The 26,708-nt window shown below is 38.3% G+C and overlaps 1 protein-coding gene across 1 annotated transcript in view; it reads right to left on the bottom strand.

Moving 5' to 3' along the window:
* The window catches only part of LOC115412072 (obscurin-like protein 1), a 78,240-nt gene that overhangs the window by 33,894 nt on the left and 17,638 nt on the right, over positions 1 to 26,708 (bottom strand). Inside the window, exons 7-15 of the mRNA XM_030124367.1 lie at positions 14,876 to 15,151; positions 13,493 to 13,765; positions 10,826 to 11,101; positions 9,893 to 10,168; positions 8,274 to 8,549; positions 4,608 to 4,883; positions 3,141 to 3,410; positions 2,791 to 3,057; positions 2,439 to 2,708 (exon numbers count right to left, since the gene is read on the bottom strand). Of these exons, the coding sequence (XP_029980227.1) occupies positions 2,439 to 2,708; positions 2,791 to 3,057; positions 3,141 to 3,410; positions 4,608 to 4,883; positions 8,274 to 8,549; positions 9,893 to 10,168; positions 10,826 to 11,101; positions 13,493 to 13,765; positions 14,876 to 15,151 (2,460 nt within the window). The remainder of the gene's footprint in view (positions 1 to 2,438; positions 2,709 to 2,790; positions 3,058 to 3,140; positions 3,411 to 4,607; positions 4,884 to 8,273; positions 8,550 to 9,892; positions 10,169 to 10,825; positions 11,102 to 13,492; positions 13,766 to 14,875; positions 15,152 to 26,708) is intronic.

The following is a 26,708-nucleotide window of genomic DNA, read 5'->3' as shown; positions in this document are numbered from 1 at the left end:
AGAAATGTGAGCATTTTCCAGAACCTAGAGGGCGCTATGAGACAAATATGAATATATCTGTAAATCTGATATTTATGTTGGTCGCCATGTTTATGGAATGACATCTCTGACATCTTGTGATAAATAAACAAATTGTCACCATTGTGATTTCATGGAAAAACTCACATTACACACTTCTGTTTTTTCGACATTTAGTAAATATCGGTAAAGTTTTGTGCATATGTCCAATGGAAAAGCGACTACTGTCTGCTAAATATATACGATATAGTAAGAAAGGTGTAAATTATTCTGAAAAGGTTTCAAATACTTGGTTTGGTGAAAACACAGCAAGATGGTTCGATATTAGAACATTATTTTACACCTTTCCTACTGTATCACAGTATAAAACAGTAATCCAGTGAAGTGGTTTTCTATGCCCGAAGGATTGTAACAGAAAAATAACTATTCGTTTTAATAACTGTGTGACTCCAACTCTGAATCTATCAGAGGAAAATGGCCTCCATGTGAACATGGTCCATCCAGACCAAAAAATCTGCACAGTTGCATCGAAGTTTCAAATACATAGAGCAAGTCAGGGATTGGGAGCAGCCCCGCCCCCTGTCGTGTCACATGTTCCTACCCCACTGAGCCACATGTCTCTGCCACTTACCAGAGGAATTCTAACAGGAGACGCTGCTAAGCACTAACAGTCCAAGGCACCAGACCAAGGAACAGCTCATGATTTATCCCATACACTTCTGTAGTTCTAATGGTACTAGTCAAACCCTGTTACTGAAACGATTATTTTAGTGCTGGTAAAAAAAAAAATAAAATAATAATAATTTAAAAAAAAGGGCCATAGTTGAAAAATATAGTGGTTCAACTTCAAATATATCAGGTTACTGACAAATAAGTGATTTTTGAATGGGGTCATATTTTTGAATGTTATCCTCATATCATAACCGTCTAACTCATACACAGATGGACCAAAGTCTGCAGACCCGTTGGATCCAGGTGTTTGTGATGCAAAGGATGATGTCATGGATTTCCTTGTGAACATTAAAGGTAGGTTATCATTGTAAAGTACGAAGGGGCTTCAAAAAGTTCATGGAAAAACAACATAGCATTGACTTGATCTAAATGGTATGGCCTCTGTTTAACACGGATGGACTTACAATAAGGACTAATGTCAGAATATAGTTTTATATTATGGGATAAATATCCTATTGATTGTTAATATTGATGTTTCTGCGTCCGATCCTCATGAACAGAACATCTGACAGCTGGACACATGATGTGTCCACATATTTATGTCCATATAGTTTAGATACATCAATATTTCACTCTAGTTTAATGGTAGATTTTTCTTCCTCAGTCAGATGTGATGAAAGTACATGGTTAGATGAGGAAGAAAACTGTTGAATCCAGGTGTTTCTTTTCTAACAGGGGTCTGGGATCCAAAACAATAATGACTAATGTCAGAATAGAGTTTATATTATGGGATAAATATCATTGCATTGGTTAGTTCATTAATTTTTCTCAACATTGATTTTTTTTAATCCATTATCCATTTATTAAGATATCCTTTTCATGAGGATTTGTCATAGAAACATCAATATTAATAATTAATATGATATTTATTCCATAGTATAAAACTATATTCTGACATTAGTCATTGTTTTGGATCCCAGACCCCTGTTAGAAAAGAAATATAGTTTTATACTGGGATAAATACATTACTTATTAACATTGATGTTTCTATGAAAAGTATGTGGACCCGTTGAATGTGCATGTGAAGGTGTTTCTTTTCTAACAGGGGTCTGGGATACAAAATAATAATGACTCATGTCAGAATATAGTTTTAAATTATGGGATAAATGTCATTGCATTGGTTAGTTTGGGTTAAATTGTTATCTTTGCTTCTGAAATGCATAAGAGATGGTTTGGACTTAACTTCTCTCAACACTAATTTTTCTGTTATCCTTTTTATGACTGATTTTAAATGTTCTTCCTCTAAATGTCTATATTTCTCCTGCTCTGACTGTAAATAGTAATTTTCTACTACATCTAACCATCTACTGTCATCACATCTGACTGAGGAAGAAAAATCTACCATTAAACTACAGTGAAATATTGATGTTTCTAAACTATATGGACATAAATATGTGGACACATCATGTCTCCAGCTGTCAGATGTCCTGTTCATGAGGATCGGACACTGAAACATCAATATTAATGATCAAAAGGATATTTATCCCATAATATAAAACTATATTCTGTCATTGGTCATTATTGTTTTGGATCCCAGACCCCTGTTAGAAAAGAAACACCTGAATCCAATGTGTCAACAGACTTTGGTCCATTTGTGTCTGAGTTAGACAGTTATGATCTGAGGATAACGACATGTAGTACTGATTAATAATCCAACTACAGTGTCAATAAACGGGTCAAGCTCTCACCTTGAACATGGAGTTCTGCCTCTGATACCAACCCCTCTGCATCAGCTGTCATTCTGCCGCTATCTGAAACCATACAGTTGCGGATGCACAGCATGTGGCAGAGTCCATTGCTTGAAATGACTGTTCGCTCATTCAGAGTGACCGGTTTGCCATTTAGGCGCCACACCAACTGAGTGTCCTCAGGTGAAAGCACACACTTAAACACTGCATCTTCTCCTTCACGGACTGTGATGCTACGAAGCTCCACTATGAACTCAACAACACGAGGAGCTAAAAGCAGAGCATGTACCTCAGTTAGATTTCATATTTGACTTGTTTTTTTGTTACAGATTTTCTCTCTTCCTTGACTTACTCTCTACAGTGACAGTAGCTGAAGTTCGGTGGTCGGTGCTTTCACAGGTATATTCTCCAGCATCGTCGTCCTCCACTTGGTGGATGGTGAAGCTTCTGTCTCGACCTTGGGCTCGTATTGTGTACCGACGACTTGGAGGAATTTCACGGCCGTCTTTCAGCCACTGGACGTCTCCTTTTGGCATGTTGATTTCACATTGTAATGTAAGACTGCTGCCCTTTACAGACACTGTATTCTCCAGGGGTCTGATAAAGATCACCTTCATTTCTGGCGAAAAGCATAAAGATGAGTAATATCAGATCTGCACGTTATTAAAGGTCACATTTTGAGTAGAAGCGCTAAATTCCTACCTTTGACTAATAGACTGAAATACATCTCATCTGTGTTTGCGTCACAGACATATTCTCCAGAGTCGGACAGCTGCAGCAGATTAATGGTGAGCTTATGGGTATTACCCTCACTGGAGATGTGAATGTTGTCTGCGTTCAATACTTGGCCATCTTTCAGCCAACGGACATGGGCTGTGTCTTGGCTCGTAACAGCAGTCAGTGTAACACTCTCACTTTCAAAGGCTGTGATGGGTTTATTTTCTTCTTTATTCAGAAACTTGATGGGTGGATCTGGGGAAAACAAATGTTTTTCATTCAAAATGTACATGCTAATACATGAAGCTGAACTGGGTAATGCAGCCAATCATGTCAAATCATTATTTCTTTTCAACATAAAGGCTCATTTTTAGTCATGAGTGAAAATGAAAGAACTAGATGGTCACTGAATTTTATTTTTCATCTTAAATTATTTGTAGAAGAGGAGTCAAGATGAAAAAACATGAAAGACACAACAGACCAAAATGCACAAAGATGAAAACTTTGCAAGAGACATAATTAGTTTTAATATTATTATTACATACTTATTACTAATAAGTAATAATAGATAAGTAATTATGTTATATTATTACATACATGTATGATTTATAATAACAGAAATTTTATATATATATATATATACACACACATATATATATATATATATATATATATATATATATATATATATATATATATATATACACACACATATATATATATATAAAATTTCTGTATGTATATAATACATGTATGTAATAATATAACATAATTACTTATCTATTATTATTTATTAGTATTACTACTTTATTATTTATTACTATTAGTACTTCTAATATGCAAATGCCTTTTTTCACTACACTTTTTATACTTATTGTTATTACTATTTTCTTTTTCTATTTGTCTTGTAATATTTCTTATATGTGTACTTTCAGTGTTTGTACTGCTACTGGAACCTTAATTTCCTGAGGGCTCTGCTCAAGAGATCAGCAAAATTCTATCGAATCGAATCAAATTGAATCTAATCTAATCTAATCTAATCTAACCTAATCTAATCTAATCTAATGTAATGTAATCTAATATAATATAATGTAAGATAATGTAATATAATATAATTTAATCTAATTAGATCTAATCTGATCTGATAAGATCTAATGTAATGTAATGTAATCTAATCTAATATAATATAATGTAATCTAATCTAATGTAATAGAATATAATTAGATCTAATCTGATCTGATCAGATCTAATGTAATGTAATGTAATCTAATCTAATCTAATCTAATCAGATCAGATCTAATACAGCTACAGTTAAGACAAAACCAATCAAAACTCTTAAAAATACAAAAAAGCAGTTATCTCACAAAAGCTTAACAAATTTGATTGCCCAGCCCCAACTTGAAACAAAAAATGTAGTGAGTTAATCTGACACATTCAAATCATTTGTCGTACCTTGGACATCAACGACTGTTATCAGTTTGTCATCGACAGCATCACAAATATATTCCCCAGAATCTGATGGCTGGAGGCCAGCGAGAACAAACTTCCTCACAACGTCATAGCTGTCAATTTTTATGCGATTGTTTGGCTGCAGTATGTTGCCGTTCCACAACCACTGAACCGTGGCGTTGGCTCGAGAAACCTCACACTCCAAAATAAGGTCATCTCCTGACAGCAGCATATGATGCTCCAGGTGGCCAGAGTTCCCAATGATCTTCACTAGAGGCTCTGAACATAAAATACATGCAGTGCATACAGTTGGCTATGCCTGGGTGTGGACCAACAATGCATTAACCCTTTATTGGGCATGTGACTATTTTTGGTCATTTCCACACACATTAAAAGACAGTGACAGAAACAGTTCCAGTGAGGACAGTGAATCCCCAATCTGAGGTCCAATGTGGTCTCCAGGGTCTATAAGGTCCAAAATGGTCTCCAGGGTCTGTAAGATCTAATGTGGTCTCCAGGGTCTGTAAGGTCCATAGTGGTCTCCAGGGTCTGTAAGGTCCAATGTGATCTCCAGGGTCTGTAAGGTCCAATGTGGTCTGTAAGGTCCAAAGTGGTCTCCAGGGTCTGTAAGGTCCATAGTGGTCCCCACGGTCTGTAAGGTCCAAAGTGGTCTCCATGGTCTGTAAGGTCCAATGTGGTCTCCGGGGTCTGTAAAGTCCAAAGTGGTCTCCAGGGTCTGTAAGGTCCAATGTGGTCTCCAGGGTCTGGAAGGTCCAAAGTGGTCTCCAGGGTCTGTAAGGTCCAAAGTGGTCTCCAGGGTCTGTAAGGTCCAATGTGGTCTCGAGGGTCTGTAATGTCCAATGTGGTCTCTGGGGTCTGTAAAGTCCAAAGTGGTCTCCAGGGTCTGTAAGGTCCAATGTGGTCTCCAAGGTCTGTAGGGTCCAATGTGGTCTCCAGGGTCTGTAGGGTCCAATGTGGTCTCGAGGGTCTGTAATGTCCAATGTGGTCTCCAGGGTCTGTAAGGTCCAATGTGGTCTCCAGGGTCTGTAAGGTCCAATGTGGTCTCCAGGGTCTGTAATGTCCAATGTGGTCTCCGGGGTCTGTAAAGTCCAAAGTGGTCTCCAGGGTCTGTAAGGTCCAATGTGGTCTCCAAGGTCTGTAAGGTCCAATGTGGTCTGTAAGGTCTGTAAGGTCCAATGTGGTCTGCAGGGTCTGTAAGGTCCAATGTGGTCTCCAGGGTCTGTAAGGTCCAATGTGGTCTCCAAGGTCTGTAAGGTCCAATGTGGTCTGTAAGGTCTGTAAGGTCCAATGTGGTCTCCAGGGTCTGTAATGTCCAATGTGGTCTCTGGGGTCTGTAAAGTCCAAAGTGGTCTCCAGGGTCTGTAAGGTCCAATGTGGTCTGCAGGGTCTGTCAGGTCCACCTCTGCATGAACAGTGAGTGGACCTGCTTTGTTCAGTTCCATGAACTAATGGTACTCATGTAAAGCGGGGTACACACTTAAAGATAATCAGGCTGTTTTTGCCCAGATTTTCCCCCTTCCCGACCAAGGACGGCAAACCCCAGATTATCTAATGTCTTATCATCTTATCCAATCAGATTCTTCTGTGGTCTGAGGTGTGTTCAGAGTGAATTTGTCCCGATAATCGGCTCCGAAACGGGTCGGGGCTGACAATCGTAAGTATTAAACTTGTTCAATATTTACGACCAAAAATCTTCATGTGTGTGGGGAAAGCAGAAGACTTCCGATCAGAGTCCTGCACGGGTCCACTTTTCCAAACCCACCCATCCATACCCACGTACATTAGACCCGCAACCTGACCCGACCCGTTATTAAACCCACTGTCTACACATAACTCACTTTTAAGGGCTTCATTTTTCATGGGCAGCTGTGGCTCAGCTGGTAGAGCGAGTCGTCCAATGACCGTAGGGCTGGCGGCTCGAATCCTGGCTCCGACTGTCCACATGTCGAAGTGTCCTTTGGCAAGACACTGAACCCTAAATTGCTCCCAGTAGGGCCTGGCAGCGCGTTCTATGGCAGCAGCCGCCCACTGGTGTATGAATGGGGGGATGTGAGGAATTGTAAAGCACCTTGGGCACCATTAAGGTGTAGAAAATGCGCTGTATAAGTTCAGTCTATTCATTTTTGCCAAAAACGCACACCATCATTAATTCTCTAATATGTGCTGTTCAATGACATCTGCGGGTGGATGTAAACAGACGGTTCAAAATAAAACCAGAAGTGGATCAACCATGGTCAAATTAGATAATCATCACCATCATTAAATGTCCTGACAATTATTTTCATCCACAAATTTTTAGTTTTTCACTTCCTTGCCTGCTACCCACCCACATTTTGTTTAATTTTACCCAGGCCAACACCTGTGAAAATTCTTCTTTTTTTTTTGCAGGTTACCTGACCCTTTCTTTTCTTTTTTTTTTTTTTTTGGAGGGGGGGGGTACCTGACCTAATTCAGGACTCGGCTCCCGTGTCATGCTATGTTTCTTCATCTTTGTTTTTGTTAGATCACATTTTATCACACAACATTTCTGTCTTGGAGGACTAGATTCTAGATTGGTGGTGGGACAGAGTCACTATTTGTGTGGTGTTCTGTGTTGAGATTATCGGCGCACACCACATACAGTATTTGCCTTCATGTGTGAGGTCTGGAACAGATAGAAAATCTCTTCAGATTTAGACCCAGAGAAGCCTATGTGAAAGTATATGTGTATGTATGTAACAGTGTATATATAAATTTGAACATTTATATGTAAGTGTGTGTGCATGGGTATGTATATGTGTGTATATGCACATATGTGTATGTATGTATATGTAGGTGTATGTGTATATACTGTATGTATATGATGGTAAATGTGGATGTGCATATGTATGCATGTGAACCTGTATGTATGTATGTATGTATATAGATAGATAGATAGATAGATAGATAGATAGATAGATAGATAGATAGATAGATAGATAGATAGATAGATGTGTACATATATGGGTGTATATATGTATGTATGTATGTATATATGTACATATTGTTGGTTTAGACAAAGGGGTGAAAGCCAATAAACTATGCTTCTTCTTACTCCTTTTCGAATATGACTTTTTTTTTCTTTTTCTTTTTGTGTGTATCATTATTTTATGCTTCCTTGACTTTTCATTTCTATATCATGTTGTGCAAAGAAGTCAATTAGTACCAATCAGGAAGCTTGTATCATTTCCATATTCTAAATAAATCAATCAAACAAATAAACAAACAAATAAATTAATAAATAAATAAATAAAAAACATTTAGAAAATCCTTATGTGTGTACCCCACTCAAGGAATGATGTTCAAAGGGGTCATGTGGATGTGGACAGGGGTCTGGACCAGCACGTGTGTTGTTGGAATGTTCTAAAAGTGATGTTCAAATGTTCTAAAATATATGTTCCTTTCACCCTACATGTGTTTTTTCTTTTTTCTTGTAACATATGGGCAAGAAACCAAATGGGGTAACTTCATTGACCTTGATTTGCTACATGTCAATAAAATATTTTGAAAAATGTCACAAAAGTAATAAAGTCTCGTTCTGTCCTCCAATAACACACTCAAGTTGAAATGTTGAATTTCAGAGTATTTCTATGAGTGAACTAGAAAGGCTTAAATGTACATTCTTTTTACCTTTGACAGTGATATAGAAGACCATCTTGTCGTCCACTGCGTCACAGGTGTACTGTCCTGAGTCTTCCAGCCCAGCGTTGAGGACCACAAGTGATCGGAACACCCCTTGCTCTTCACTGCAGTATCGCTCACTGTTGTCAATGAACTGCTCGTCCTTGTACCAGCTGACCGACGCGTTCGGTCTGGATAACTCACACACTAGAATAATGTCATCTGACACCAAGAACTGCTTTTCTGTTTTTGCTTCAGTTTTTCCCAGAATCCTCACAGGCAGCTCTAAAAATGAAGAAAAAGATGTTGCTTGGAAGATGCTCCTGCTTTTGGACTTACACATATATGAGGGAGCTTCAAAAATGTGGAAAAAGGACAGTTAGAAAAAAAAAGGTTTAAGTTATCGTTAGCCACATAGTGTAATTACCTAAGATATACACAAATGGACAAAAGTCTGTGGACAATAAGGACAATAAGGACTAATGTCAGAATATAGTTTTATATTATGGGATAAATATCATTGCTTTGGTTAGTTTGGTTTAAATTATTATCTTTGTTTCCAGAATGATTCACAGATGGTTTGGACTTAATTTGTCTCAACTTTGATTTTTTTTTTTTCCCTTCAGGACTCTGACTTTAAATGTTCTTCCTCTAAATGTCTCTAATATTTTTCTTGCTCTGACTGTAAATAATAACTTTCTTCCTCATCTAACCATCTACTATCATCAGATCTGACTGAGGAAGAAAAATCTACCATTAAACTATAGTGAAATATTGATGTTTCTAAACTACAGGGTGTATCAAAAAAAAAAAAAAAAAAAAACAAAACTATACATTTTGAAAAATTACACCCAGTTCCACATTTGATAATTTTTGGAATTTTCTTTTATGGACATCGGTAGGTAGGGGATTGGTGGATATTTTTTCAAATTTACAGATCCAGGTTTTCATGCATGACTGAGCAGGGGTAAATTGTGCAATCCAAGTTAAAACTGGTTTGCACGAAGTAGTGGTGGGATTTAAATCCAATCAAAAGTCATGGGAGGGGACAATGGGCATCTATCTTGTTTTCCACAAAATTGCCAGGTTACAGCATTAACACTTTGGCCACAATGTCAATTTAATTTCTTTACCCATGGCAGCTGTTCCTGCCTTTCAAATTTAATTCAACTTGTTTAGGCCTGAAAATGTCACTGAGGACAGGCCACGTTAGGGTTAGGGTTAACCCTAACCCTAACTTGGGTCTGTAAATTTGTACAAATATCCACCAATCCCCTACCTACCGACGTCCATAAAAGAAAATTCCAAAAATTATCAAATGCAGAACTGGGGGTAACTTTTCAAAATGTATAGTTTTTTTTGGTACACCCTGTATATGGACATAAATATGTGGACACATCATGTCTCCAGCTGTCAGATGTCCTGTCCATGAGGATCGGACACAGAAATATCAGTATTAATAATCAACAGGATATTTATCCCATAACATAAAACTATATTCTGACATTAGTCATTATTGTAAGTCCATCTGTGTTAAACTGAGGCCATGCCATTTAGATCATGTCAATGCTATGTTGTTTTTCCATGAACTTTTTGAAGCCCCTTCGTACTTTAGAATGATAACCTACCTTTAATGTTCACAAGGAAATCCATGACATCATCCTTCGCATCACAAACATACTGCCCAGCATCTTCTAATGTCAGTGAGTGGATGGTTAATTGGCGTATGACACCATCCTCGAGGATGGTGACATTTCTGGAGTCTTCTACTTCCTCTCCATTTTTCTTCCAGGTCACCTCAGCATTTGACCTGGAAACCTCACAGTCCAAAACCAGAGTGTCCCCGACCACTTTGTCCACTTTGCTCGCCATCTTCCGTGGACGTACAAAGCGAACAGGGGGCTCTATCCATGGAGAAATTGTATCAGTCAGTCACTGAAATGGCAGTAAGTTTATCAGATTCATTTCTTTTTTCCCCCTTGTTCTTTGTTCTTACCAAGGTTATTATTATTAACGAAAACTAACGAAATGACGAAAACTAGAATTGTAAAAACATTTTTGTTGACTGAAATAAATAAAAACTATAATTAAAAGAAAAAAAAAACAATAACTAACTGAAACTGCATTGTGTGCTTATAAAACTAACTAAAACGAATAAAAGTTATGGATAAAATTCCCTGCGTTTTCGTCTTTGTCAATGTTGGATTGATATGAAATCGATTTATTTCCCTCACGCAATTTTATCTGCTGGCACCATATGATATTTAACAGTCTGTCTCTTCTCGTCACTTGTTGTTTAAAGTCAGCTTTTCGTCCCCACTCTACCTGGAAACATGCAGACTAAAGTTGGTAAAGATAAACTAAAGATATGACTAAAGATACGACAAAACTAAAACTAAACTACAAGTACGCATTTAGAAGATAACGAAAACTAATAAAAACTCGCAAACCTGCTCTAAAAACTAATTAAAACTAACTGAATTAGAGAAAAAAAAAAGTCAAAACTAAATAAAACTAAACTATAATGAAAAATCCAAAACTATTATAACCTTGGTTCTTACCTGCTATGTTCACAAAGAAGGTCATGGAGTCGTCTGCAGTGTCACACACATATTCAGCTGAATCTCTCACAGTGGTTTCAGGTATAATAAGTCTTCTGTAGACACCGTCCACTTCCAGAATGAGGTTGTCATTCTCCTCCACCTCCAGCCCGTCTCTATACCAACGCACCACTGCATTGGGTCGTGAGATCTCACAGCTCAGAACCATCCTTTCAGAGGTCTGCTGGCAGAGCTCCATTTGGGACTGACTGGGAGATACAATCCGTACGGGCGGTTCTGAAAACGGACATGATCAAATAGTTTATATTTATGTGTTTAGTGAATGCATTATTATCTAAATCTTAATTTAATTTAATTAATTAAAAAATAGTCCTGCTCTGAACTACAACACTGTGAGTCTGTTTGTTGGGCTGCTGTCTCCTCCCTCACTTTAACACAAACAGTTTCACCTGAGACTCCAACTGCATCAGCAACCACCTTCTGCTTCTTCTTCTTCTTCTTCTTGTTTTTCTGGCAGACTAGACGCTACGTGGCACATTGCTGCCTTTCACATTCAGGAGGTCACATGACTTGATAGTACTCCTACATCTATAGATCAGCGACCACCTGCTCCACCTGTTGCTCTCAGGTGTGCTGAATCAGCTGACCAGTATATAAGCAGCTCTGGTTCATCTGCTCAGGTTGTTCTTGCTTCATGCCTGACTCCAGCATTAGTTCTCGATCTGACATCCTGGTTTGGACTCGGCCTGCTCCTGACCACATCTCCTCGTCTCTGACCCTGTAAACCTCCCACCCTTCTGTCACTGATTACTCAGTCTGCCTGTTTGTTCCCTGGTTTTCATCCGCCTGTGACTGGTTGGTTTTTACCATTCTCGGTTTCCCTGAGAACGAGCTCTGAGCCTTCTTCTGCCGTCACAGTCTGCTGTGGTTTTGTCATCCCCACCTGTCCTGTATGTTCCACACACTGATTCTGCCTTTACTCTACAGCTACGTTCAGACCGCAGGCAAATGTTCCCCACATCCGATCTGTTAAAGACAGTTTGAACAGCACAAACCTGACCAGACCACTTTCATATGTGGTCCTAAATCTGATACCTATCTGATATTTTGCAATAACTTCAGTCACTATTCTGCATCCCTCCATATTTCCTTCTGTAAACACAGTGTGTGTCTGTGTGGTCACATATTACATTGGGACCTCTTTTGTGCATGCGGGTCTGTAGAAGCCAACAATGTAATAACAGCCGATTACGTAATAATGGCCGATAACGTAATAAATTTGACATTTTTAAATTGTAATAGGCCAGTAACGTAATATCTGGCCAACTACGTAATAAAAGTCCTGAACCGATAACGTAGTAAATTTTGGCCCGTAACATTATAACTTATTGGCTGGTTATTACGTTATTGGCCTGGTAAAAAAAAACTTCTTTGCAAATGTAATAACTGAGCCAATAGCATAATAAGTTGTAATGTTACTGGCCAAAAGCTATTACATTATCCGTTCAGGACTTTTATTACATTATTGGCCAGATATTATGTTATTGGACTATTACATTTAAAAATGGCAAATTTATTATGTCATCGGCCGTTATTACGTTATCAGCTGTTATTACATTACTGGCTTCTACAGGGTCACTTCAGGGTCACATTCAGTTCATACCCAAAACTGATAAAAGTCATAGTTAATGTGTAATATGAAAGAGCACACAAAAAATTAGTTTTCACCAAAAAATCTGAATTGTTCATTAAGACCTGCTATCTGAAAGGAGCCTAAGACTTAGTTCAGTACCTGTCCACCTGAGCACTCCAGCCTGATTATCATCTGTATCATATTTAATAAAACCTTTAGAACTGTTCATCTGTGTGTTGCATTTGGGTCCTCCATTTTCCATCTCCCCTCACACACTGTCTGTGCATCTTTTATCCCAGATGAATGTGTTTTTAAATGCATCTGTGCTTTCACAAGAATGTTTCTGTGGTAAGTTTATATCAGGGGTGTCCAATCCTGGTCCTCGAGGGCCGGTATCCTGCATGTTTTAGATGTATCCCTCTTCCAACACACCTGATTCAAATGATAAGCCTTTCATCAAGCTCTGCAGAAGACTGATAACGACCGTCAGGTGGACTAGAAGAGGGAAACAACTAAAACATGCAGCAGGATACCGGCCCTCGAGGACCAGGATTGGACACCCCTGGTTTATACAGTTGAAATAGTCCTGATGATGCAGGACCACTAGTGCACTGTTATCCATTTTGTTAATTCAGCAAAAAAAACTGACATGTTGAATTCACAGAGGGGAGGCCAGACGTGTGCAGATGCAAAAGTAAACGGAGCACAGCATTTTAAAATCTACCTTAAGTGAAAGTGACTAGAGTTATAATTAAGGGTAGAATGAAAATGACTGTGGTAGAACCTATGTTTAGACACAATTACTCATTGTTCTTGATTTGAGGGGAAAAAATAATAAACCTGAAAAGTGTCAATCTTTAAAATCCACCCTTGAACCTTCCGTAATTTCACTGTCAGTTAGAGCCATGTTTGACCTCTAGTTTCTTGTCAGTGTTTTCTAAACTTTTGTCATTTTAACAAGTACAGCAGAATTTAAAGTAGTCTGCCACACAGGTAGAACAGTATGTACAATATAAATTCTTTCAAGGACTTACCTGTGATGCAAAGGTGGAAGAATATCGAATCATCATCAGTGTCACAGACATATTCTCCCGAGTCTTCAACGCCACTGGAGATAATCTTCAGTCGTCGGTATGGCCCTTCGACCTTGAGCTTTATGTTTTCACTCTCCTGCAGCTTCTGGCCGTCTTTGTACCAGCTGACGACCCCATTGGCCCGAGACAGTTCACAGCTCAGAATAATCTCCTCAGGAACGTGGCGGTCAAGGTGGACATCCTCTTTGGGGTGGATTATCGTCACTGGTGGTTCTGGAAAGGTCGAATATAGCAGTTCCGGTATTAAGTTCTGTACGTTCCTCTTCATTTCAGTGGTTTTCAGTAGTTAAACCCATAAAGACCCAGTGCTACTCTTGTGGCAGTTCCCAAATGAATTTTTCTCTTTATTTAACCTTCCTTCGGTGATTTATCAGTTAATATAATATTATCCTCAGTATTTTGTGTTTTTTTTTTTTAGGTGAAAATCTGGTATTTCCTATGTTTAATTTACTGATCATGTAGCTTTTCATAAAAAAGTTCAGATTAAAGTTGAGGGTTAGAAACAGAGAAAATTGAAGAAAAAGTGACTTTCCCAACAAAGATATCAATAACTAAATGTAACAATACATGTGTCCATCCACTGTCATTGATTCAACTCCATGGGTTTCACTGGCGAATCAATGTTGTAAAAGATGACAGTGTTTCCACGGTAACTACGGAGCCTTGAAATCTGATGACCATGAAAAGATGAAGAACTGTATTTTGCGTCAGTTATTTACATGTATTGATAGGATTAATGCAGGGGTTCCTAAAGTGGGGTACATGTACCCCCAGGGGTACTTGGAAGAAGCCCATGGGGAACTTGAAATGTTTTGGGGGAAAATACATAAAATAAGTTATCATGTACTGAATACAAAATAAATAATGATAATTAATGCTGAAATATAAAACACAATAAATACATTCACATAACAAAATTGACATTCCTGACCTTACTTCATTTCAATAGTTTTTTTTTTTTTTCATTATAATTGTTGTTTATCATCTTGTTTAAGCTTTGGTAGCTGGATTTTTTGTTATTTTTAATGTATTGCAGTTAAATACATGTTGTTTGTTCACAATATTTTGAAAACAGAAACAGACCCTTTGGCACAGGAACAAATTTTACCTCATTTTTTCAATCAAAATTGCTGAAGCAGGAGTTGGTGATACGTGGCTAAAAATACATATTTCAGGGGGTACTCCACTGTAAAAAATTTGAGAACCACTGGGTTAATGGATCAACAGGTATTAAACATTTTACATCACTAGATGCCTTTGGTCACCGGTGAATGTTTGGGTTTTTATGGGTTAATGTGAAATACTTTATAAATAGTGCCTTACCTCGTATGTTGACCTTGAATATTAAAATGTTGTCTCCTGTACGACATGTGTACACGCCTGCGTCGGACAGCTTAGCAGAGTGGATTGTCAAACCTCTTTTGGTGCCCTCCGTTTGGATTGTAATATTTTCGCTTGGCTGTATTTCAGTTCCCTCTTTATACCACTGCACAACGCCGTCACACACTGACACTTCACAGGACAGAACAAGCTCTTCTTGTTCCACTACACACTTGAAAAGGTCATCCTCTGGGATTTCAGCAAACGTTACTGGCGGTGCTGCAGAAAACACAGAGGTAAGCTGTTGCTTGAAAATTACAAATATGATTGTGCTCATGCAGTAGCTGAACAGTCACTTTTTTACAGCCTGGACATGCTGATCTGTAGCTTTGTCAGGTAACTACTAATAGACATCAGCAGTTGGTGTTAATCTACTAACACTACTGAGCCAAGGAAAATGGTTACTGGAGGGAGTGAGGGGAAGTAACGGTGTTGAAGTAAGAGCTGGCAGAAAAACAAAAGTTAAAAAAAAACAACAACCTTAAAGCCTCATGCTCTTTTTTCGGTCTGGCTTTAACCCTTGATCAAATAAGGGCATGTAGGACAACATTAGCGATGATGATTATGATGGTGATGAACTTTTGCATCCTTTTTAGATGTTAGAAGCCAATCAGGTGGATGTGCCTCCACAATGACAAAATCTTGCCAGGAAAAAGCTTTGTGTGTCACCTTTCACTTCCACATAGAACCCATTGGAATCTGAATCCTCAGCAGTTCTACAACTGTACACCTCAGAACATGAAGATGTGGGTGACTTCACAACCAGTGTCCTCTTATTGCCCCCTGAATCAGTGTTTGTTCCAAATATTGGCCAGAGTTGTTTTCCATCATTATAGCAGCAGGTCTGGCTTGAACTGTCTGACTTCTCACACTGTGCTTTGATCGGGTTGTCTGCATCAACACACTTGCACCTCTCAGCCTCTGGAACAGCTGAGAATCAAACCAGGTGCTATAGGAATTTCAATTTGAACAATATTGAACATAGCATAAAATAAGTACTACACATTACTTAGAATGAAATCTGACTTCACAGAGTAAAATCTCTAAAACTGATTATCTGGCACCAGATTTACACAAAAAATGAAGACAAAGAGTGAATGTTGTTCATCCTCAGCTTCATGGTAAGAGCCCTGAATGAACTCACATGCTTTTAGTAAGGCAGTATAACACAGCATAACTACTCTGGTTTCAAGTTGTTAATTTCCACTAAGGTAAATAAGAATTTAAATAACTTAAATGACAAAATTTGGGGGTTTTTTTTGTTTGTTTTGTAGGTCTTTTTTTTTGTTTGTTTTTTTAGCTTGGACCATCCTGCTACAGGTAACCAGCTGGACACCATAGATACTGTACTTTTATTGCAACTGAAAAGCTTAGAAATAGAATAAAAAATGTCATGTCATTTGATACCAAATTTCAATTAGCATCAACAAATTTTTTTTTTAAACTTAGTCTTACATAACCACTTCTGTCTCTAGTGCTGGAGATGGATCTGGCACCATCCAGTACCATTCAGGAACAAGCATAAAAACCTCCTGAACTGTGTGATAGTGATTGATTGAGACTGTTATGCAATGCTCTTTATGTCCTAGTTGTTCCATTATCAGTAGACACAAACATTTAACAAGCATCAAATGTGTTATTTGTGGCCCCCCCGGAAAATATATGCCTCTTGAATATTCAACAAAATGTTGCAGCCTATGAGCGCTTTCACACCTTCTATATTTGGTTCAGACTTCACAATTTGATATAAATCTTAATTTGTGGATGTCAGACCTCTGCAGACCCCACTGTGGACCAAGGGTCTTTGGTCTGACTAAAGTGGAGGTCTTGGTTTGAATCCAACTGCGCTATGGTTTGTACTGTATGAAAACACTGTTTGAATTGTTTAAACTTCTACACTAATTGCAGGAAGATACCCAGGCTATCATTTCAAAGAACAGAAGAAGAAAACAACAAAAAAAGACAGAAGTTTAAAATGAGGCAGTTCAACAACATCCTACTGTCAAACGCAGACTTCTAAGGCAGGACATGGAGACGATGACGGCACCATGTACCGGTCGACTCCCAAAACTGTGTAGTGAAAGTGAACCGAAGCACACCAGTATATTCAAGGTGACAAAAACCAGAACTTTGGTTCGGACCTTGGTTTGAAATTTGAGGTGTGAAAACGCCCGAAGTTGCAGCCAATTAAGAGCAAGCAGTAATCAGAATAGTTACTGATGTAGCTCAAAATACTTGGATCACCTGCAACATCCACCTTGAATTCTATATGGTCATCTGCAGCCTCACAGTTGTACACCCCAGAGTGTCTGACTTCTGCTGACTTAATAAGCAGTGTTCTGAGGTTTTCTTTAGTTTGGATGTCATACTGGCTGTTTGACAGCAGCTGTTCTCCATCCTTGTGCCAGTACACCTGGGCACTTGGCTCTGACACGTCACACTGCAGCAGGATTGGACAGCCTGCTTCAACAAATTTGTTTCTTGCAACATCTGGAAGTGCTGAAAATCTCACAGGCGTGGCTGCAGGTATTATAAGATTTGCAAAACACTGCTGGTTAAGCTTTCAAAACATCATTTAACAAGTATTTTGTTAGGTTACTTAAGCGTGTGTTTTTATGTAGTGACACAAAAGGCACGAGTCTTGAGTTTTACCTGAAGCAGTTGTGTAAAGAGGTGTATGAATGTGTGAATAAGAGGAAATATTATCAAACCTGGAGGCTTAGTAGTTAAAAATGAACACAAGACAATCACCTTGGACATCCACATGGAATGTCACAACATCATCAGCAAGGCTACAGCTGTAGAGCCCAGAGTCAGAGAGCTTAGCAGAATGGATCATTAATTTTCTCAAGTTGCCGTCTCTTTTTGTGTCAAGGCCAGTTTTGCAAAAAAGTTCCACCTCATCTTTGGCCCAGGAAACCTGGGAAACAGGATCTGACACCTCACACTGGAGAGTAATTGGAGAACCAATTGGGACCATCTTGTACTTTTCTGACAGTGGGAGTGGCATGATCTGTGGCGATCGGCCTATAAAACAGGGAATAGCAAGGATTTCATGAAAGATGGTCATCAAACACTGTCCAGCCAGTCTTTTCATGTTCCAATGAAAATGCTAAAAAAAACACAAGCAGATTTGTAAAACCATTCAAACAACAGAGTAAGATTGATTTGGTGTGAATCATAAGAGGACAGTAAGGGTAGAAACAAATCACCTTGTATATCCACTTTGAATGTGACTGTGTCGTCTGCTGTGGAACATTCATAGGTGCCAGAGTGCAGCCGTTTAGCTGAATGGATGAGGAGCGTCTTCGTAAAGCTATGAGACTGAATTTCTACATCGCCTTCTGGAAGCAGTTTCTTCCCATCCTTGTACCAGTCAACATGAGCAGAGGCATCATGGGAGAGCTCACACCTGAGGACGAGCGGATCGCCTTCACGGAAGACCTTGTTCCTGTCACTTTCTTGAAGCTCTAAGAACTTCACCGGTAGCGCTATGGGTTTCAGATATTGCAGAATAGTTGTAATCACCTTCATAAATTTTACCCAAATAATTATCCAGTCTGAACTCTATTTAGTGAGTATAGAAGAATTTCAAGATAAGAAAAAAGAAAATTAACCACATGGAAGACAGACGCTTAGAATGAAAGCACATATGACAAAACGACATAAACACATAAACGGAATTATCAAAGACAAGAAGTGAAACGAAGAACCATCGAAGCGCAAGAGGTTGTGAAATTCAAACTTATCTGAAATAGTCCTGTGACAAAAAAATGACAAACTGACACAAATGCGCAGGCAAGAAACAACAACAGTATTTAGAATTAGTACAGTGTGTTGAGCAACCTCAGTGAAAACGCTGTAGTGCTGTGCTGACATGCATAGACAGAAGCATTATTAATGAATAATGGGTCAATAATGTAAAGCGCTTTGAGTGTCCCAAAAAGATCCATTGTCATTATTATTATTATTATTATTATTACTATTATTATTATTATTATTATAAAGGTGAACACTGAATATGACATGAAACAGACAACTGTGTCATTCAGTTCCATTTTGGAAATGTGAGTGAGCGAGACCTGGTGGAACCCGTAACTAACTGCAGTTTTGTTGAAAACGCTGAAGCTGTAAAATAGACAGTATTTTATAATGAGCATACAATAATTAACAAATTATCATGGAAAAGTGAAAAAAAAAGAATATAAGGCTGTTTTGTATGAAAAGGATTGGTGGTAATTTGAATTGTTGTGACATAATATGACATGTCAAACTGTCCAAACAAAATTGATTGAAGTCATTTCATTTATCACCTATGAATAATGTCACATCCAACTTTCTAAGATAACATTAAAGGGGACATATTGACCCACATTCAGTAAATCAGTAAATGACTCATGACACAGAATTTTTATGTTTTGGCTCAAACCACAGTGCAGATCATTTATTATGCTGTACCTGTGGACTTAGCCCTGTTCAAATGAACTGTTTCAGTATCGATCAACATCATGTGCAACTACACTGCAAATAAATATATATCTATGTAAGTACAGAAAAGGTAATTTAATAACAGATACTAAATAATTCTATAATAATTTAATAACAGCAGTAATTTAATAGGTATTCTTTTATATTTTCCTCTTTAACTTTTAAATGTTCTGTCTGTCTTCTGCACTTTTTTTCAATGTATTTTGCTGCTGTAAAAACCGCAATTTCCCCACCTATCTTATTTTATCTGAAATGCAAGTTAATGACATTCTGAAAAAATCATGCTACAGTGTTGGGATACTCGCAAGTGGGTTTGATGGGCCATGGATGACTAAATGTATAAAAGGGCTGAATAGTTGACATGAATAGATGATAGTTGTATCATCACAAATATACAGAAACTCCAACCAGGTCATTTCACAGCCCAGTTACTGAAATAAAAAAACAAAAAAAAAAAATTAAAAAGATAAAAAAAAACAGTGTATACACCGTTGTCCATACATTTAGAATAGAATGTTTATACCTCTTCTCATGAAATATGTGTGACAATGTGATTTATTCATGATAGATAAACTGTAACTGGCAATCTATATAATCACTGCACCAGGTTAGAAGTGATTACTTTTATTTATATATATGTAAGGGTAGAGACTGCGATCTGGTAGGATCAGCGATTCTACCAGTAGAGACTCCGATCGTAGTCTCTACCAGTAGAAACTCCAATCAGAGTCTCTACTGGTAGAAACTCCGATCCTGCCAGTAGAAGGGTTAGGGTTAGGGTTCGGATTGGAGTTTCTACCAGTAGAGACTCTGATCGGAGTTTCTACTGGTAGAATCGCCGATCCTACCAGATCGCAGTCTCTACCCTGACATATATATATATACACATATATATATATATATATATATATATATATATATATATATATATATACATATATATATATATATATATATATATATATATATAAAAGAATAAAAAGAGGAATCTGTCTGAAAACTAAAGAGTTCCAACTGTATGGGCACAACAGTGTACCGTATTTTCCGGACTATAAGCCACTACTTTTTCTCACTCTTTGAACACTGCAGCTTATACAACGATGCAGCTCATGTATAGATTTTTACAGGCTAACAGCCTCCAGGGGGCGCTCTAGCAGGAAGCCCAAAAGTGAGACAGACAGGTGGAAGAGGTGATGAAGAGGAGAAGTTTTAAGCTTAACTTTTAACAATCATTTTGCACAAACCCTCATCATGGAAGACACACAAAGAAATGCATATAATGCAGCTTTTAAGTTCAAACCAATCGACGTGTCTGTTTAAGACGGAAATAGAGCTGCAGCACGGAAGTGACAATGAGAGACAACAGAAGAGAGACTGAGAAGGTGTGTGACGGAGCCTTTCTGAGGCTGTTCAACTCCAACACTGAAGAAGACAACTGCAGTGGTTTAATGAGCAGAAGGAAGATGAAGATAGAGATCAATGACTTTTCTGGGTTTTTGAACCAGCCTGTTCCTGCCGTTTTACTGCTGTGTTACAGGCACTGTTTGGAAAAAAGCAGTTAAGGTATGGAAATAAATATTTAAATAATCTTTCTGTTTACCATCTTTCTGTGTAAATATCTCATGTTACAACCTGGACACCTGCAGCTTATAGTCAGGTGTGGCCTATATATGGACAAATATTTTTTTCTTTTAAAAGTTGGTGTGTGTGACTTATATTCAGGTGAGGCCAATATATGTACAATTGTTTTTGTTTTTTATTTGGTAGGTGTGGCTTATATTCAGGTGCGGCTTATATTCAGGTGAGCTCTATAGCCCGGAAAGTACAGCAATTGAAAAAGACATGAAATTGTAACTTTTCAGAGCATGTCCCCTTTAATGTTACTTGCGGCTATTTCACAGGAATGAAATGACATTGATATGGATATAGTGTACGTCACTAAAGAATATAATTATTAGGTATTTTATTGTCACCTCTTAGTGAAATGCTCTGTGTGAGTGACTGTTCAGTCATGCAAACTAGAAAACTAATAACAACAGTAGTGGATCTGCAGTGCACTGCAATTAATATATGAGTTTGATTTAGGAAAACCTACTGACAGAGAATGTGTACAGTGCATGTGAAATTTAAATTCGTTTTCATTTCATTTTAAACAGCGGTGCTTCACTTGTGTATGAAAGTAGTTGACCATACTAGTAGGGTCCCAGTCGTTAAGTTCATTAGACAAAGCATGAGTGAACCACCGGCTGCTACTGTTAGTAGGCAGTGCAAAAACACATGAAGCACCAGTGTGTGATGGTCACCTTTTACTTCCACAGAGAACTGGATGTCATCATCTTTTGACTCACAACGGTAAACTCCAGAGTGAGCCTTCTTTGCTGATGGGACAACTAGACTCCTCACATTTCCCTCGGTTTGGATGTCTACTCCATTTTGAGGTAGGAGCTTTGTTCCATCCTTGTACCAACTGACTTGTCCAGAGGCGTCTGACAGTTCACACTGTAGAGCTATGGGACAGCCTGTCAGGACTGTCCTCCTCTGGTCAGCTTCACTCAGAGCTGAAAACTTGAGAAGGGGGGCTACAAGATTGAATGTGAAATAGAGTTGGTTAATTGGTTAATCATTGACCAAGAAAACAAATCACAACCTAACCTTCAGCAGCAGACACTATTCATAAATACACTTAATATAATACTCTGATAAACCAAAAGAAAAGGAGAAATAGCGCCCCCCCCCCCCCCCCCCCATCACTGTTTGTTCACATGTTTATCTGGCTGCTGATTGGTCCCACTAATGTCGCATTTCCACTTCGTGGCTTGACTTGACTCTGCCATTTTGCGTTTCCATTGTGTAAAAGAACCCTGAATCTGGTATCCGGGCCGGGTTTCCAAAATGGGTGAAGAGAAACTAAAATGTGATGTGCAAACACTGCAGACCACTGATTGGTCAGAGAGTTGTCTCTGCATCATTAATGCACGAAACACCATTTTTAAACAAACAGTTTTGGAAGTTTACAGTAAATATATCGGTAGGTTAATCCATGATGACAGCCCACAGAACTACACCGTGGTCAGTCCAGGAGGTTCAGACATTTCTGTCCTTGGTGGACGATGAAAAGATTCACCATGAGCTTGATGGGACAACAGGCAATGAACGAGTTTATGAGCAACTCTCAGAGCAGACGACTGCACACGGTTACCAAAGGACCGTCATGAAATGCTGGGAGAAGCTGAAGAAATTAAAAAGCAATTATCATTCCATAAAGGACCACAATGGCAGCAGTGGGTCGAACAGAAAAAAATGTAAATACTATGATATGATGGACTTCATATACAACCATAGACCAAACAACAGGAAGGAGAGAGTTGTCTACTCCGCCACTGCCTTATTAAAGTCCCTGATGGAGGATGGTACATTTTTTTTCTGTAACGTAGCATTACAGCCATGGCAGCAACCAAAAAAAAGAGAAAAAAACTGTGTGTGTGTGTGTGTGTGTGTGTGTGTGTGTGTGTGTGTAGGACTTGTATGAAAAGAGAGCTTATAATCCTTGTAAACTGAACATAAAATTACGTATGTAACACAGCGGGATGGCAATTAAAAATCTATATTTATATTTTATATTTATATTTAATAGAGGGGTGACAATACCTGATGTTCTTAGCTGTCAGAATAGACTGAATATCACAGAAGTCACACACAGTGTCACTATGACAACCAGGTACTCTAAAGTCAGTACTATCCTGTCATGGAAATGGTCTCCAGGACTAGTACCTGGTACCCGGGTTGAGTTGAGTCGAGCCAGTACCATGTAGTGGAAACGCAGCATTAATGGGCCGCTGATCTGCACAGAACATTTAGTGCAAAAAAACAAAAACACAGTCATGTTCACAGGAAATCTGTACAAAAGATGGTAGATTTCTTGTGGGGCCTTTTTTTGTTTGTTTGGGCTTTTTTTTTTTTTTTTGAAAAAAATAATGTAAAAATAAGAAAAAAAAGTTGCTAATACAGGGTTGAATTTCACCACATCTAGTGAGGAAACCTCTAAGTTGGCAGCACTGCACAGGAGCCACATGAGGATTCCTGTCAAAGACACAGTGACACGTACTAGAGGCAAAATGAATGTCATGTTTAAGGCACACGGAGAACACAAACCTCCACCAGATATGCAATTCAACCAATACCCCATATACTGTATGTATATGTCACCACCAAAGACAAACCCAATACATTTGGGAGCTGAGCCATAAAGATGGCATGAATTTTCATATGTACTGATCAAACTGAGTAGAAATCTGGAAACTTTGACCACAAATCAGTCTAAAAAAACAGTGGCTATTGACACAGTACTGTGACATGAAATATCTGTTTGTTTATGACCACAGAGCCAAACAGCGCCCTCGTTATATCATGTCTAGACTGGGAACTTGTTACATCCTGGAAAGTACCAAGGCAATCAGATAACAGATAGGTCAGACTTAGAACAGTGGAGATTTAGCTCAGTCAGTACCATATTGGAACACGGAAGATGCAGGTTCAATTTCCTGTTGGAGTTTTGTTTTTGTTTTTTTTAAATGGGGCGGCCAGAGTTGGGGAGCGCAGCACCACAGACACCGGTAGGTAAATCCAACATTGACATAAATCAGCCACTGGGACAACATTCAGAGTGCAGAATTCAGACCACAGTACTCAATACACTGAACTGACACAGACCTGAGAAGTCACATGGCACATCTAACATGTAGCTCCGCCCACCTTCTCCAGCCTCACTGACTGCAAAGAGCAAAGAACACCATAAAACAAAATATAGAGTATTTAGAACAATAATTCAATTCATCACTAATTTGTTGTTTCTTCCATCAGTTGCCACAGTACTGTGGTAGCAAAATACACAAAAGAATGAACTGAAGTATACTCCATATATGACTACAGGACTGTGGCAACAAGAGGAGAATGAGTTCAAGGAACAGTATCCATGATTGGCTCTAGTACAAATGATAACATTTGATTGGCTCTGAGGTAACAGACAAACCAATATTTCATGCCACAGTACTGTGGCAGAAGCTATTGCCAAAAAAGAACTTACAAATCACCTTTTCTAAGTTTTCAGTTAGGCTCATGTCTAGTGACTAACACTGAGGTGACAGATTCTTTTATATATATATATACACCAGCCAGCATCGAGGGGGAAATAAAGATGTTTTAGGTTCTCCTCTGGAAGATCTAAAGTCATAACATATAACTTTAAAAGCAGTTTATGAGTGAGAGTGAGAGCTGGTGGAACTTATAACTAGGTGCAGTTTTGTTAAAAATGAAAAGTTATCAAATTGTTAGTGTTTTATAGTGAACACTGTAAGTTACAAAACATTTTTTCTATCTTGATAATTATAGTTCTTACAAAGAAATAACATATAAATGAACCAAAATCAGATTTGAGTGATCAGGCTTTAGAAAAATTTGAAATAAGAAACAGAAAAGAAAACTGTAGTCATCGGCTATTATATATATATATATATATATATATATATATATATATATATATATATATATATATAAAAATATATATATATATATATATATATATATATATATATATATATATATATAATGACCATGCAGGAAAGTGACACCTAACAGGTGCTTGAAAACTGATGCTGAGATTATGCCTAGGCAACACTTTGTCTAATGTAGCCACAATATGTGTACTGCATTTTTAAAAATGGGCACAAGTGTTATTGATATCACATGGGAACACATTCAATGTTCCTGGTGACTCTAGAAACTGTTGAGAGTGAGGCAACATGTATTATATTTTCTAAGAAGGCTTGATTATCCTTTCCCTTTAATCACAAAGCAAATAAAATGAATTATTTTTGCGGAATTTTTAGAAAACAAACAAGCTTTTGTCACCTTTAACATCCACATGAAACTGCACTGCATCATCAGTTGTCTTGCAGCTGTAAATCCCTGCATGAGACAGCATGGCTGACTGAAAGGCCAGTGTTCTCAGGGAACCCTCCGCAAGCATATCTTGACCAATGGCTTCATGTAGCTTTATCCCATCCTTGAACCAAGTAACTTGAGCGTTAGGATCTGATACCTCACATTGCAGCGATATGGGCTCACTGACTTCAACAGACTTGTTCCTCTCAGCCTCACATAGTGTTGTGATTCTCACAGGTGGAGCTGGGAATGTTTGAGGTAACACCAAAAGAAAACCACATCATTATGACAGACTACAGCAAAAAGCATATCAAACGACAAGGAGCAGAGCAGAACTTAAAATAAAGATTAGTCATGCCGATAATGCTTAAGAGTTAAAATAAATACTTAAAAAAGATATGTCTTCATGTTATTAGTAATCTATCAAGAGGTATCTTGTATGAGGCCTTAGGTATTCTGAAGTAGCTCAAGGTTGGCATTCAAGTTAAAATTCTAAACTTGCACAGATTGGTGACAAATTGAAGGAAAAACCAAGGTCAAACATCTTTGTAAGGTGTTGGACCACCTTTGAGTACTCCTCAGACCAAATGGCTCTTGAAACTCTGTGGATCTCTACTGGAACAACGGTCACTCTTCCAAAAGATATTCCTATATTTGTTGTTTTGATGATGGAGGTGCAGAGCTCTGTCAAACACATCAGCCCAAATTCTCATTTAGGTGTTCAGCTTTTCCCTGCTTTTCCTTTAATTTGCCACCCATCCGTGTCTGCTTTCTTCCTTATATTTAGCTGGATCCACAGTCACAGTAGGTTTAGTAACTAAACAATTTGCCAGAATGTAAATGACTGCAGTAATCACTTAATTTTACACAATGTCACCATTGTGCCCGTTCATTCCTTTGGTAATGCTAACCATTTAAATCACCTTCAACAGCCACCTTATTTGCGGTGACATTATCAGCCCAGTGATTGTCAAATGTCTTTGATAGATAGATCTCCTCTGATTGGACTGTAGAGATCTGCTTGACATGGTGAGTGTCTGTAAATTCTGTTGATGATCTCTGTCCAGAATAAACTTTTCTGTCAGTTTGATCTTCGTTAGTGTGATGCCAGTCTGCTTGGACTGTTTCCTGTGTGGACAGAGCTTCTGGTTGGTCAGACACTGCTTGGTCTGTATAGTAGTCATCATGAAGTCTGTCAAAATGGTGCCCTGGTTGGGCAGTTTCTCCGTCTTGAGAATTAAGGAATTGTACTGATTGAAAAGTTGCAGTATCAGGGAAGTTTCTGAGTTTCTCCGACTGGATAGCCAGTGTCTTTAAAGGTGTCTGTAACTCCTCAGACTGCACCCTG

Source organism: Sphaeramia orbicularis, chromosome 21 (assembly GCF_902148855.1).
Source record: "Sphaeramia orbicularis chromosome 21, fSphaOr1.1, whole genome shotgun sequence".
NCBI lineage: Eukaryota > Metazoa > Chordata > Actinopteri > Kurtiformes > Apogonidae > Sphaeramia > Sphaeramia orbicularis.
This window is presented reverse-complemented; position numbering and strand designations above follow the sequence as displayed.